The 16312-nt window shown below is 39.1% G+C and overlaps 1 protein-coding gene across 5 annotated transcripts in view; it reads right to left on the bottom strand.

The window, feature by feature from the left end:
- Positions 1-10286: 10286 nt before the first annotated feature.
- The window catches only part of OPA1 (OPA1 mitochondrial dynamin like GTPase), a 61266-nt gene continuing 55240 nt past the window's right edge, over positions 10287-16312 (bottom strand). For 4 of the 5 annotated variants that reach the window (XR_012043269.1, XR_012043267.1, XR_012043268.1 and 1 more), the window contains 3 exons: positions 14858-14935; positions 14055-14322; positions 10287-10351 (listed from right to left, as the gene is read on the bottom strand). Coding sequence is in view for 1 of the 5 variants with exons in the window: in XM_072866611.1 (XP_072722712.1) it covers positions 14871-14935 (65 nt within the window). In the remaining 4 variants the exon portion in view is untranslated. Of the gene's footprint in view, positions 10352-12247; positions 14323-14857; positions 14936-16312 lie in introns of those variants that run through there. The other variant, XM_072866611.1, reaches the window with a different exon arrangement.

Consider the following 16312-nt stretch of genomic DNA (forward strand, 5'->3'; position numbering starts at 1 on the left):
AGAAAAGGCCTTATTCAGGGATTTCTAGCTACTTCTCATCCTAAAATCAACTGTGCAGGTAACAAACAGTGCAGCCAACAGTTCCAAGCTGAATGCTTACAATACACTCTGAATATGGCTTAACGCACATTTCCACTTTCTCTGAGATGGCGTTGATGGAGGCTACTTACAGTAAAGACTGCTTGGTTCTTCTCCATTATAAATTCCTGATTATCACTGGCTGAAAAAACATTAGCAACATGTTACTGTTCATGATAAAATTTCTTATGCTAGTTGGCTGATCCCAGATGATTTCATTGTTGCTGTTGAATATAGAGTGAAAATGCTGAGAATCTCTAGAGCTTCTTCACTTAGGAACTGGACTTCAGATTTATTAGGAGAAAAGTCTAGTTCTCAAATATTTTCTTAACAAAAAATTGGCCTTTTGGCGGTTAAGATACAGTTTTCGATTATTTTGAAGACTGCATTTGAAGCCAACAGTTTCTGAAGGACCAGAGATAATGAAGTGACGCTAGTCAATACAGGTAGTCCCAAGTTGTCATACACATATATGCAGTGCCTGAGGAGGCCGCACATCAAACCTTTTAAATAAATAGACTAGTATTTTAAATAGCAATATAAAATGTTCTCGACTTTGTTTTATAACAGCACCCAGCTGTCTGTCTGTACAGGATCGGTAGTTTGTTACCATGCAAAAAGTCCTACTCCAAAGCCTCGCCAGGGTGGAGGGCTGCTGCCAGCTGCGTCTGGCCTGCTGAGCTCCTGCTGGCAGGGAAGCTGGAAGATGCTGCCTCACACAGAGTCCAACTTGTTCATTAGGAGTCTGCCTTTCCCTTGCCCCCAGGAACTCACTCCTGTCTCCTGCTGAAGCACCAGGCTGCCCTTTCCCTCCCTGCTTCCTTCACCTGAATAGCCCGCAAGCTCTGGCTGAGCCTTTCTGGGAACTGCTTCCTTCAGAAGGGAAGCCAGGATCTGAAAGTTACTTGCAAGCCTCTTTCCTAGCATACAGTGCATTGGGATGTAGGTCTAAAAGCAAAAATCACATGAGCTGAGCTTACTGTATAAAAAGGGATAGTATCAGCTTTGAACATGTGAAGAACCCAGACACCTGAACTGGGTAGCGGCTGGGAAATCAGCTTCTGCTGTACACAGCTTTGGCTGGCTCAGCCAGAACAACAGCCACTTTGCCATCCACATTTGCAGGTGGATGCAAAACTACTGCAGCTTTACAGGATGGACAGGCTCTTCTCTCTCAGAGGGCTGATAGCTGCTAACTTTCTTTGTCCATTTCACAGCTATTGCTGGAGGGGAAAACAAAACCAAAAAAAAAGGAAAAAAAAAAAAGGAAAGAAAATGCTTGCTTTTGGAAAAGCAAGAAACAGGTCTGACTTCTCCCTCCTGGCTGGGATTTCAGTCAAGGCCAGCACAGTGAAGGCCTTGTTCTCCCCTGGAAGTTCAAGACAGTTTTGTTTAGGGGAAATAGAGGCTTCAGCAGCTGCTTTTTGGTAAAAGGAACCTTATAGACAATAGGTGAATCATCCCCAAAAGCAGTCACTTGACACCAGCCACAAAAGCTTCCAGCCTCATGATCAACGAGTCCCTCTGAACTAATATAGGAAGAATTACGGCGGTATTTGCCTGAAGTGTGGAGCTTCACCTCTCCCTTTTTGCTGGGAACACAATTAGAATCCCATCTCCCACTCCCCTCAGCTCTGAATGACCCAAGACAAGTTTGCAACATGGCAAAATGTGAACAGTAGATCATAGGACTTGTCCCATCTCAGCACCTGGTGGTGAAATACATGTTGGCCTCTTCCTTTTTCTGTGACCTTAGACTTCTTTTTAGCATGTGACTGTGTTAACCTCAAAGGCAAAGCTGTTGTTTTTTTCTGAAACACAAAAGGAAAAGGAAGCACCATTAGTTCAACCCAAAAAGGCAATAAACAGCACATGCTATACCTATTTGTGTGTTCACAGAGGGTAAAAAATGCTGTGGATTAATTTTGAGTACATCTGTGGAGGGGACCAATCCTGCAAGCTGGTGGGCACTAGTCTAGAAAACCAGGGTCCAACTGTCTGCAAAGGCTCTCTTTCTTGCAGTATCACCTCCTAACAGTGTTTGGGTTAATGTTTATATGTAATATCGTAACTGCAGATGTGCAGCTAGACACTTTTCAAACAGATTCATTGTGATTTAGGTTCTCTACCGTTTTAGCTTGCAAACTGGCCTCAATAAAGATTCCATGCAGTTCACATGCAAACAAACTGTAGGTGAAAGCGGACATGTGAAGCAAAGGAAAGGCAGATCTGCTTTAATCTTCACCCTTGAAATAAATAACAAAGCTGTGGTGACCAAAGGTAGCATGGAAAAAAAATATCTTTGTTAATGACACCATTCTTCTGGGGCATGTTCCCACTGAATCGCACACAGCTGAATTACTCCAGTCTGATCCAGAGGGAGACTCACATTAGCAAACGAGTGAGCCAGAGATGCTAGTGAAGCCAAGGGAGAGACCATGAATTGAAACTATGGAGGCTGGGACTCAAATGACCCTGGACCTTCACAGAAGTCATGGGGAGGTTTAATTTTGGAGAGGACAAGGAAGAGGCAAGGAGCAGTGCTCTGCTCAGGTAACAGGATGTATGTGATGGAATTGTTTGTCAGCTGCGTTTTGGCTCATTACCATGTTGTCTCTTCCAACATGCTGTCATGGAAAAGAAACAACTTACAGTGGGCTTGCAACATAGCATTTCCTTTCCAGAGGGACTAGCGTTAACTGTACTAATCCACAGTGATTTTTTTCTGCCAAGTATTATTCTTCACTTTCAGACTTTTGAAGCCTCATCTGGACTCCTCAACATAGACCTGCAGCATAACAAGGAGGGTGGTACAGATAGCTTTCCAAAAGGGAAGAGAGCTCCTTCAACAGCAGCCATGCCACTGCCCTCCAGTGTCTTCAGGAAGAGAGTGGCTTGTTTCAATATCAGTTTGAAGTAACCATGGCAGAGACAGGATGTTTGGTTTCAGAGAGCAGGCAGTAAGTTTATATTGTCAGAGCAAACACTTGGGAGTCCAGATCACAACATCCCTTGTTGTTTACCGAGTGTGTTATGCCAGAATCGGACGCGAAGATGCACTTCACGGTAACAAAAGAGGACAATGCCATTATCCTGCAATTGTCAACAGTGTTACAGTGCTGAAGACTTTAGTTCAATATTTGCCAAGCAGTAAAATGAGCAATGCCTGTCAGTTTGTTGACCTAGATGCATCAGTTACTAGAAAAACTATATTGAGCAGACAGCACTTTAGTGTCAATTGTTGGGGACCAAATTCCATCCACAGAACTAAGTGCTAACGAGTTACATTCAGATTAACAAGAAAACTGTTGAAATCTTGTTCGGATACTGTCACCAGGATACAACAAACAAGCATCCTTATGTTGAGACATTTCCAAACCAAGTGTAACAACAGTATTGTCAGAGCCAGGCACTACAACTCTTGCAGACTGAAATTCCAAGGGGGATTTAAAATGCTGTAAACATCCTTCCTGGAAAGGCTGAAAACATTAAAAAAAAAGTTACCTTCACCTTAATGCAGAATGATTGCTGTGACTTTGTCATGCAATGACAACGACATTGACAGACGTTCTGCAAGCTTTAGGCTACCGCAAATGTTGGCACAGTGGTACATTTGTACCAAACCACACTTTTGTTCAGTCACCTGTGTCTCAGCTCAGCCAGAAAGGCTTCAGCTGGCTATCCCTGCTGGAAAGGCTGATGGACCTGGAAAAACACCTGCCCTTGCCTTACACCAGGGCAGATATAGGGAAGATTAGTACTCCAGTTGCGCCCAGTCCTGGGTAAGTGGCACAGACCCTAGACTGACAGCAGCCCAAACGTCCTTCCCTTGCATTCAGTGTGACACCTCCTACTCCCAAATCACTTTATTTCTGATCTGCAGCTGCAATCTGTGTACAGCAGAATGACAAGCCAGTAGAATGGGCTTGTGCTAGATCACGAGACAGAGCAAACAGTAGGGACACTAACATTTCTGCAAAGAAAAAGCATGCAACAATACTGAGTTAAAGCAAAAATCAAGCATGTTCTCCTCTGTTTACTGCAGCCACTGTTTCAGGCCTCAAAGGGCTGACAACACTCAGGCTTCAGCTAAAGAGCTGACATTCATCCCTACCCCACCACGCTGAACATGCAACTTCATGCCTGCAGGTAAAGTTTGTCAGAATCAGGACAGGATCAGCATTCACGAGAATCCCTCTTCGCCCACACCACAGTGAAAGAGTGAGACAATTTTGCAAAAGCTTGATTGGTGAAACCTGCTATAGACTGTGCCTTTGTGCTTTACATGGGAAAAGCTGGCAAAATACTTTTCCCCATCTTGCCCAAGGAATTCACCCTTCACAGAGCATCCCCTGCCACTCGCTCTCCTGTAACAGCGTCCTGCATCAGTCACATACTGTGACTGCTTCTAACTGCATGGACTCTACATACTGGGTGCTTACTAACTAGCAAGCACACCAAAACAGGCATGACAAATACCCAATATATTAAAGGCAGAGGCCCACCAGTTGGCTTCAACCCATGCTTTCCTAAAATGACGCGCATATGTCACAGAGATTCCTCTCCAGCTTATCCAAGCTCTCAGAAGGGCTTTTCTTTACGTTTTAAAAGAGGCCTCGGATGCTAAGATACCATTCTGCTTTCTTAAGTAATGTCACAAGACTTCTGGTTTGGCCACACAGTTGCTCTTTAGATATGAAAAGGAGAGACGGTGCTTCTGCTTGGTACAAGTGGCAAAAACGCTGCAATCTTTTTTATAAAGAATGGAGGGGAAAAAAGAGGAGAAAAAAAAGAAGATCAGGAACTGAGTTCAGTCACTCTGGGAACCCAGCCTTTATGTACTGTTTACCAAAAGGATGAGCTGGGGAAAGGGGTGAGGGGCAAATGTGTGCATTAGGTCTCACCTGCTGATTCTCAGGAGTCATGAATATTCTTATAATCCCCATCTCTTGGCCCAACAGGCTACAAGCCTTTTCATCACAAAGCTTGATTTCAGCAAGGACTGGGGAGTTGCTCTAAGCTTCAGCAAGTGATATAATATTCCCTTGTTTCCACAAGCCTCTTGCCACTAACCACTCTCCAACATTTCTTCTCTGTTACTCATCTACTAATAGCATTTGTCTTTCAGACTAGATTAGATACTTAAATAAATTCTGTCCTGAGCTATGCAGAGACCAGTCAGCAAGTCACGATTTCTGAGGTAGTCAGCATGTTTTTTTCATTGCATACATACACATACATAGTATGTACGTTGAGATACAGGTATCTTTATAAAATGTGCTACATGCTTGTAGCTAAAACCAAGACACCAGAAACTAAAATGAAAGGGAAAAGAACAGTAGTGTGAATTATACCGTATATTTTTCAAGCCAGACGGCACTATTGTAAGCATCTAATCTGACCTTCAGCACATCACAGGCCAGAGGACGTCACCTGGTGTGGGCGTAATTTACATGCGAATAGGGCAGAGGAGGACAGGGAAGGAGATGGTGCTGGCAGGAAAAGCAAACAGGGTGTGGAAAAACATGTAACAAAGCAGTGTACAGAGATAAACCCTCACGAGATAACCTATGGCTAGCTGTACTCCCATAAGCCTTCTTGAATTCTAGTTTTCAGGCACCAGGCAATGGAAAATTATTTTCTTTTACTGCAAAGGGAAGTATTATCTCCTCCAGCTGAAGGGACGGACTATGCATAAACTGACAGGAGGGAAAAAGGCTTTTTTAAAGGGGAAGCTCTTATTTTCCTTATGGCAATAGTATCCAGTGGCAACCAATCTTGGGCCATGAAAAAAGAATTTAATACCTTAAAAAAAAGCTTCCTTGCAAAAAGATCTAATTGATCAGAGCTGTCAGATAAAAGTCAAGATAAAAATTAATCTTTTGTCTACTGGTTAGAGCAGAGGTACTACATGATAAGAACAAAAAGGGATAGCATTGCCTTCCTGGTTATTGGTGGAAGATTTTTTAAAATTTGTAGTTATTTTTACATATATTTTAAAAGGGCCTTATACAGTTAATATTCATGCTGGTTTTGCTTGTGAGAAAGCAGACAAGGCCTCACACAAAGCTATATATCAGCAGTACTGGAACCCTATACTGTGAAAGTATAAAGTGTTTTAGCAAGAAATCTGGGGGGTGGGGCAGAGAAACTATTCTATTTGGATGAAATATTTAGTCCACAGTTAGTCCTAAACTACAAAATTTGCACACGCAAATAGCTTTCAGGTTAGGTGGATTTGAGATTACAACTGTTAGATGAACTCATCTTCCACCTGAGATATACAAACATACCACAGAGGAATCACAAACGAAGCATAAGCAGAGTTGGTTTTGGGGATGCCTTGAATCTGTGCAGGACGTGGAAGTTTGCTTTTCAAGCTTAATACTACTTATTTCATAACATGTCATTATCATGTAGTTCCAGAAGCGCATGCAGAAAATATGTTAATATGCATAGGCATAAATATGATAGACAATATCCCTTATGCCTGTACATTCAAGCTACAGTCCACCAACATAAAATCATTAACATATCTACATTTTTTAAGGCAACACCCTTACTTGGGGTATGACCATTCTCTTTCATCCCCTTTATGTCTGTGTCTTTCATACCAACTCTGGGGCCTGATGTTCTTGCAGATTTGTCCCAATATCTGCTTTGGCTTGTGGAAGCCTTCTGTAAAGCATACATGCAACATGAAGTGATGAGCCCAAATGATAAACAGGCCTCTCACTAGAGTTCTACTGGGCTAAGTAGATGGAGGCTGTTGTGCATCTCCCATTTTCCTCCCAGACCTATGCTGCAGAGGCAGTTCAAGTTACCCAGAACATTTCTCTTCAGCAGGACACCTCCATGAATACTGAGAGTGAAATAATGTAGATTGGTTCCTGTTGTGGTTTGCTTATGATTTTACACTTCAGATACTGCAAACTTACTGCTATGTACACTTAAGACTTGGAGGGAGTAATATTTTTGTGTTATGGTTGATACCTTAGGAATCCATTACTTCGGAGGTAAGAACAACCCTCCAAACATCATGGCATTGACAGTGCAGAGGGCAAACTTATGACTATGCAGGATAGCTATGGTGGTATTCCCACCTCACATTTTGCTCCTGGTCACATTCCTCCAGTCTCCCTTCTACAAAAGTATCTTCAAGGATGCACAGCCCTGGCAACTCTGGTATGAAAGGCCTCATTGCTCCCACAATTCAGTCCTGGTATGCGGGAAACCATTGCTTTCCTTACTGTCAAACACATGATCCAAGATCAATCTCTAAACAAACCAGCATGACTCTCTTTCAAACCTAAGAAGTGCTCTACCAATTTCAGACATAGGTCTGAAATACTCCTTTGCAATCCATATTGTTGTTTAGTGTATGCTGTACTCAGCTTTTGCCTCAGCCTCAACTTCTTCCCAACTAAAACACGTAACACTGGGCTGTTCAAAGGTTGTTCTTTGTTGCTTCTTGTCTGCTCTTAAGACAGATGTTTCAGGGCATGAGAGAGGATATAAACACATACACACTGGGGGTGGGGGGTGTGGGGGGGGAAGGGTGTCCAGGTGTTTAAGCAATGCCAAATGTGAAAGAATTCCAATTCACTGCTTTCTCCTTTAATCTGGCAATGCCAAGAGACCAAGCGTGTCACGACTTGTACCCAGAACACTTTCCGCTCGGGTGAGTTCAGACAAGGTCTGCATTAACTCCCCAACCTGCAAGAAAATTATTTGAAACAAAAGGTTCAGATATGTCCCTTTCCCTCCAACAAGCCTGGAAACAAATGGTACAGGAATGAGGTCAGAAAGGAATCATCCGCCTACCATACCGCTGAATTCATTTACCTACCTCAGAGCCCATTCAAGGAAAGGGGTGGGATGGGGAACAAGGGATGATATAAAGCAGAATGAAGCTCTGGGGTCGCTCGCTACATTACAAGATTTGACAGGCCTTTGCCAGCCTTCAGCTTCTTTGTGTCTTTCACATAATAGAGAAACACAAACTGAGCAGCCTGTGATCTGGGGGTTGTGCTATTAGACAGAGCAAACCCTTTGCAAATGCTAATAGTATTGTAGCATCCTGTCAGGCAGCAACACAAAAAAGGATGTTGATTTTCACATGAACCAGAACAGACTCATTGTAAGAAAGGTTGCAATGAATGTTCCATCTCTAAACATCAAAAGCCATAGGCAATTGGCTTGTGAAGATGAGGCAAAATACTGCCTCAAATGTTCTTAAATATAGGAGGCATACCGTTACCTTAACACTTATTTCATGAGGCTAGCAAAGAAAGAACAGTTGCTTGAAATGGAAGTGAAAATGATCTTTGGTTATGATTTCTGTAGTGAAATAATTTCTAGATTCTAAAGAGGCTTTTGTTGTGCAATCTACTGTATTCCAGCAGTCTGGAAGAGATGCTCCTTTATGAAACATGAATGTGCAGATTCAGTGAAGGGTAGAGTTTGTGTCATTTCCAAATGGTAAGGTTGACAGTAGTATAGCACAAATAGAATGTGCTTGTCCTTTGCAGTTCTAAGGATGTGGCAGCTGTCAGTCTTGTCCAGTGATGCCCAGCTCTTTCCTGTAAAAAAGCCTCTAAAATGTTAAAGAGGATACAATACTTAAGCTATTTCTGTTATAAAACTTATTATAAAATACCTTTTTAATTCAAACATCACATCTTCCCCTGTATTAGGAATGGTATAATCCAAGGTGTTAATAAATGCACCACTCTGATTAACCTTCAGAAAGTTCACTGTCGTCCTTTGGGTGAAAAACTTGAACAAAGCTCATCTTTTGGTTGTCACTACCAAGAATAGTTCAGAAATCCATTTTAAAGTCAGAATGTGAAATCACCACACAGGTTAGGACACGCTGCTCTGGAAGCCCTCTTAGACCCTACAGACTTACAACAGCAGCAAGTAAACAGCCTTCTATCAGTGTTCTGAAACACAAACACACAACCTTTGTAGCTATGCACAGTAAACAGCTTTTCAGCAGAAATGGCTAGAAATACTTTGGAATTGGCTCTAGAACAGCACCTAGAACCAATTCCAGAATGTCCCACAGCCAACGGCGGGCTCATTTCTGGATTAATCTCCAGAACCATGCCTAGAACCCCATCAAGAATCAATTCAAGAAACACTACATTAGCTGCTAGACAACTCTCAGCCTTATTGCCAGTCACTTCTAGAGCCACTTCTTGAAACGCTTCCCCACTGACTGATGGGACCAATCCAAGAAACTTATCTAGAGTCAGTTTCAGAAAGGTTTCTAGAACAAAGGTTTCTTGTTTCACATGCCGCTCCAGAAGCACTTTCAGAACTATTTCCTTAATCAATTCTATAGTAAAAACTAAAATGCCTGTGATTTTTAGCATTTCTTACAGAACAACAGCTTAGATAACTTCGCGTTCTGATGTGCTACAGCACTGAGGTGATGGCAGATGCAAGCCAGACTTGCGTACACAGAAATCTGCATGGGTTTTCCATTCCAGCACTGCAGCATAAACAATCATTACAATCTCTACATCCTTTCAGCTTCTTCCCTTTGTTTCTGTATAGTATTTTATACTGAAAAATTCTTGACAACAGCCTTGTTCTGTAAAAGGTCTATGATCACAGCCATATAGAACATATAACACTTTTGACAAACTACAACTGTAAGAGTTACCTGACTACATAGGACCTATCTTCCAAGGGCTTTACAATGCATTTCATTTATCTTACTGAATAAAAAGTAGCAAGTGACTGATCATGGCCTGTAAAGATTTCTGTAAGGGAAGATGGATTACTGAACTAGATTACAAAATAGATTACTGAACTAGATTACAAAATAGAACGGGATCCAATAGCTCTAAACTGACACAAAAAAATAAAATAAAATAAACAAGTGCCTTGGAGATGGTAAGTCACTTATGGGTAAGTCACAGATGGGCATCCTATCAAGTAAAGTGATAGAATCCTTCAAGATTACTTGCAATCTTCATGCCAAGAAGAAAGTAGTTTTTTTTTAATTTAAGCCAATTATTAAGCTCTATAGAAAAATATATTTATTTCCATTATGCAGGTGATCAGAGAGCGTTCATAGAATATCTCCTAGCCTGGAAATCAAGCATCAAGAATCATGTCTGTACACAAGACAGCAGAAACTGGAAATACAGTAGTTCAGCCTAGCATGGTAGTTGTAATCAGAACTGTAGTCAAACCTCTTTCTCTCCAGGCTTTGGAAATGGGCAGGTTTCTACTTCGCAGTCAACGGAGTTCATGCTTCCTGAGGAAATGAAAGTAAAAGGAAAATATGGGAAGCTAGTTTATTAGCTGCTGTTTTTTCAGATAGCCATACATGCTAAGTTCTTGTGAGGTACCCCAGTATCTGAGTAATCTTCACCACTGTACATCCCATCCACATGAGGAAGCATGCAGAACATTTCCTGAAGCACCTCAAGACCTAGAAACACATTCCAAATAGTCAAAGAAAACTCAGGCTGCAACTCTGCAAAAACACAGAGGTATCATCACAGACTGAGTTCATATGGCAACACCTTCACTGACATAAAAATATCCCACAGACATCGCCAGGACCAAATCCCACCAAGAACAAAGAGTTCTAACTGACTCAAGGGGCTCTGAAATATGTTGACATATTTCAACATTTCTCAACTGAAATGATGAAATCTCTTGCATCGTTTTTAATACAATTGTTAAGAGTTACTAAGTTACATTTAAGATATAAAAAAATTAAATTCTCTAAACTTTAGCTTTGGAAACACATCATAACTCCATTTAGGTTCAAAATATACTCAAGACAAAAAATTGATCAATGTATCCTTGATGGGGAAATAGAGCATACCAGTACGTTTGTAATAACTAAGTACTTCACTTGACATTTTCACCCTCTAACTTAACTATGCTTGCTTTTGACACTTTTACACATTTCCAAGTTTTTTCTTCTCTCTTATGGTCTGATAACTTAGGATGAGGTTACTAGTAACCACTCAGAAGAATAATTCTTGACATTTGAAAAAGCACCATTTTTCATGAAGCATACCTTTTTCATGAAGAAGCAACAGAAAAACCCTTGGCCATTAATATTTAAACCTTGGCTCATAAATGTCTCATTTCATGAAAACCAGAAATATCTTACCACATCTACATGACAGTAAAGAACATGCTTTGGAAATGACATATCCATTTATAGAATAATTATATTTGCATTTGCTGATCCCCTCCTTAATCTCAAAAAGCCACAGAAATTGCAGATTAGTCTTTGCTCCTTACAATAAATCGCTTTATGCAGAACCTGAAGGTAGTATATGTAATACAGAAAAATATCCTGAACTTATGCAAAACAGTTTGGAACAACATACTTTTCAGTATCACATGAATTTTAGAGACAGTTTAAATAGTTGTGTTTACTATCTAAAAATTGTTGTAATAGTCAGCACATCCTTCTTATGCTGCTTAACATAACTACAGCTAACTATCTAAAGATACGCCTTATAAGGAGCAATTTTGAAGTGGCCAACCAGTAGCACCTATTAAGTCCACTTTTACTTTTGTTAAGTGATGTTAACTTACTAGTGAGATAAGCACAACTTGCCATAACTCTTCTTTCCTCTAACCTTAACATAAAATCCTATAAAAACCAGCATAAAATTACCTGTTGCTTATTTGTTAAGACCATTTTTGGTTAGTTTAAGAATGGAAATCAAGTTAACGTAGAGTTATAATCCTTCACTGATCCTAACATGCCCCTCTCTGCAATTTAAGCTTTGTGGAGCAAATATGCAGCACTGTCAATATCACAGTTTTACAGTAAGGGGTTTTTTTTTCCCCCAATTGATTTAGTAAAATTTTTCTTCATCTAAAAGAAAAAAAAAAGAAAAAGATATATTCCTGAATTCATGGGTTGGTAAGCTGACTGCTCTATAATTCTCAAACCCATTGTCCCAGTAAGCATGTTTATTTTAAATGTACCTGAAACTAACACTCTAGAACCAGTCTTCATTTATGCTTTGAATATCAGTTCATTATCTAAACTTCCAGAGAGATAACCTTTCAACATAATGATTTTTCATAGGACATCTTTGTCTAAATGTATTACATAAATGGTAAGGTAATCATTAATTTATATAGTAAGAGATAACAGTACAGTTGCCACTAACTTGGTGCTGACACAACACTTGCGAATCAGATGTTTCAATATCATTAACAGTATACTTTTTCACAATTTAACAAATGAGAAAAAGAAGGCCAAAGTGACTTCTGAATTAGGTGCAATAGGACTGTGTTCAAAACCCACATTTTATTATTCCTTCAGTTACATTTTTATTCAATAAATACCTAGTTTTCATGGAATACATCATGCTAAGTCTTAGATGAGCAGCACAGAGAAGTCAGAACTAAAACTACAGGAACTTCACACTAAAAAAGATGAATGCTGGGCCACTGGATGCGACATTTTGCAACATTTACATTACACAGAAGTTTCAAACAGTGATCTCTAGGTAAATGCAAAAGTTTTTGTTGTTGTTTTGGTTTTTTTGTTTGTTTTTTACAAAGAGGGATTTAACACAAGTACAGACTTATTTCACTTGCTATACAACCTAAGGACTCTGCCTTCAGAATTGTGCAAACTTACATTTCTGAAGTTATCTTCAGAGACGATGATGACACAAGCCATTTTTTCATTTTTCTGTTCTCAAACACTCATTTTCAGGAAGTAATTTTAAACAGAAAATCCCAAAACATTCAGTTAGATTACCTTGAAATATTTAAACTTTCAACGCCATTTTATGAATAGCTCTATGTTAACTTTTTGTCCACTTGACTAAATATTTTATGTCTGAACATTTGTGGAATATCTTACCAAATTTTGTATTGTTTCCTCTGAGAGCAAACAGAAACAGTATCTGTTGGACAATGTTCACATTCCTCTCTTTTAATTGCCACACATCAAAATCAATAGCCTTTTCAAAAGGGAAAAACAAACCTAGGTCAATTTTTCCATGTACATAATCAGACAACTGCAAAACAAACTGTTTCAGGCCTAATATCATCTTCCACAGAAGTATTCAGAAGTGTATCCAGATCATTTGTGGCAAAGTGTGGGCAGAAAAATATGGTGGTGATTAATCACCAGGCACCTGTGATACAGAGCCTATATCATGCTTAAATTTGTCAGAAGTGACATTTCTATGACAAAACTGAAAGGCAGTAAAAGAAAGACTACTTACTATTTTTACTGTACTGAATGATAGAAATCAAGTAGGCGTGGAAGGTCCTTGTGCATAACATTCTTATAAAAGCAATTTTGGTCTTACAGTAGCTATTAGAAAAATGAAATTAATTACATTTTTCCTTTTTTAGTTAAGGAGGTTGGACAAGTTGGAATTGTATGGAGTATCTTTCTACATTTCACATGTATTCGATCAGGTTACTTTGTACCTATGGTGAAGGGAGGAGTTAACAAGGAAATCAGAGTCTGTACAATCCCAGAAATGAAATGTAATCGGCTATGATTCAAGAGTAACAACACGTATTAGGAAAGAACAGGTAAAAGGAGCAGCTGTTGACATTATTTCCTGAGCCAAACCTTTTAAGGTGTCAGTGAATACCAGTCTGTACTTTACTTGAAAGGACTACAAGAATTGCTTGGATGATGCCTCTCAAGAGTTTAGGAGTCTAACAAAATCCACAACTTCCTCTCAAGATCTCAATATCATGCTTTTAAATCTGTACCAGAGTGATCAGAGAATGCTTCAACAGAGAGCATAACAAATACAAATGACATTACTTAGAAGGGCGTTTTAATGTACATACAAATACTAAAACTTTATGTCAAACTCCCAGGATCATTTGCAGGCAGGAAAATGACAACAGATAATATCATTTTATGAATCTGATCCAGCTCTACCATACAAGACAGATGCCAAAAATAAAAGCTTTTTTTCCTTTCAGGAAAAAAAACCAACCTTAAATGTACAACTTCAGCAAGCTCCCAAGTTATCTCATTGACACACGAGTCAGATTCTTCTGTCATGTGTGTTAACTTCAAAAATTAAAAGAGCAGGTGGATTTTAACTGAACTTCTCAATCCCATGAAACATTATTTTCTTTCTCCTCCAACATTTCAGGATGCTCCCCAAAAGGCAGGAAAGAGAATGCGACACAAAAGCCATGTCTATTCAGTCTTCTTTGTGCAAGGTATCCTGGAAAAGGCTGCGCTCTTGTGTAAAATTGCTGTTGAAACAGAAATGAGATTATTTGAAAATGTGTGCACATATATGACAGCACTTAGGCTTACGTTTTTGAGAATTAATATAGAAGAAAGAAATTTGGAAATTGCCGGCATGTAAATATTTTTGCTAACAACACAGTGCCTTTAAGGAAAAAAAAGAATCAAAATGCTTTTCTAGACAGGAAAAGTGTTCCCCTAATTTTGATTCCAGCTAGTTATGCCTTCTTTCTCTTAACACAGATAAAAATAATGAACTGAGAGTAATTGAATAGCCTACAGTGTTTCACCATATCTGAATAACTAGCCAGTAATTGTATTTCTACTAAGTTTTATATCTGCTTGTAGCGTAAAAGCTGAAAGTATAGTTCTGCAGATTAAAAGCAAGAAGCAGCAGCAGCAGCCAGGCACTAGAATAAAACAAAAAGGAATTTTCACAAATTCTGCATGAAAACATGTGCATTTAAAGAGATGGATAATCACTTTATACTGAACAATGAGAGAAAAGTAGCAATCTTGTTATGATCTAAACATGATTACCTGCTTGAACAATCTACTTTTCTTGATGGAGGGCTTCTATGAAGGCTTCAAGTTTTTCCTGGATTTCCCGAACTTTTTCTGGAGGAATTTAAAAGATCACCATTCAAATACCTACTACTTAATAGAGGACATGCCCAGAAAGAAAAAACAAACAAACAAAAACTACTGCACTGAACCCCCCCCCGCCCCCCAAACCTGCAAACATGAACAAAAACTAATGCTGTCGTCAATATTACCCTATGCATTGAGCTTATTAATGACTAAGATTTAGAACATTTTTCTACATCAGAAGAAATGAAACCCTGTCCCATTTGAAGAACTTCTACAAACATATTTTATGATTCTCATGCTAATTTAATAATTCAAAAATGTACCAAAGCAATCCAATACTAGAAATGTTGTATTTCAGAAAACGGAAATTTCCATTAGGTGATGCACAGCAGAACTACTGTACACTTGTTACATGTAGGGAGTTGTTATCTTTTAAATAATGCCTACTAATCCCTTTCTCTTTTAACCAAATTTCCTTATTCTCCACAGCAAGTGTCACAAACACTACTAATCATTCTAAAGAGAGTTGAAAGCTAGTGCCCTTTCAGCAGGGAGAATTTCAGGGAACGAAACGTCAGTATTCAGGACACCTATTCAAAAGGGCATGCACAATGTTAAGAATGTTTAAAACTTGCACTTGATTTCCTTGCATTTCAGTAGTAACCAGATGGATGTGGGCAGAATCTTATTTTATATAAACACTAAAGCTGGGATTTTATTTCTCTATAAAAACACGACTTGAACACAACTACAAATAGTTACTAAGAATAAAAAGGCAACATTGATTTGGAAAAATTCAGGGGTTTAGGCATTTTTCCACTCTTTTCTCAATTCCATACAACACTTGTCATCATATAACCTATTTGATTTATTAAATTGCTTATGAAGCAAGATTTAGAACGTAGCTGGAATCCAAAGCCTGTGAGATTTCCTGCTTCTCTCTCACCACATCCTCATTTGAAGCTCCTTCTGTGTGTGATTATAGTCATGAAAAACACACACACTTCAGAAATATGAAGGAAAAGGGGGAGAGCAGTAGGACAGGCAAAAATAAGTTAGATGAGCATAAACACAGACAAGATTTTTTTTCCAAGCTAAAAATACTATTGGATTAAAGCCGTATGTTCTCTTGTATGAGATACAAGGTTTGAGCTTAGCTTTTTTAAAAAATCTTTTATTAATGTTTTCATCTCTTTAGCAATACCATATGTTATAAACTTGCTTTGCTGAGCTGAAATAACAGCAAAACAGAAAGAAAAATAAACCAATAAGCTTTAAATGGGTACATAAGCATGAGTAGAAAAAAAAAATTACCTCCAAAGAGAATGCTCTAAGAATGTAGCTAAGGGAGATAAAAGTTTCTTCCAGTAACAAAGTGACAATCCCACAGACAGTTATTAAATC

The sequence above is a fragment of the Ciconia boyciana genome, chromosome 7 (genome assembly GCF_034638445.1).
Source record: "Ciconia boyciana chromosome 7, ASM3463844v1, whole genome shotgun sequence".
NCBI lineage: Eukaryota > Metazoa > Chordata > Aves > Ciconiiformes > Ciconiidae > Ciconia > Ciconia boyciana.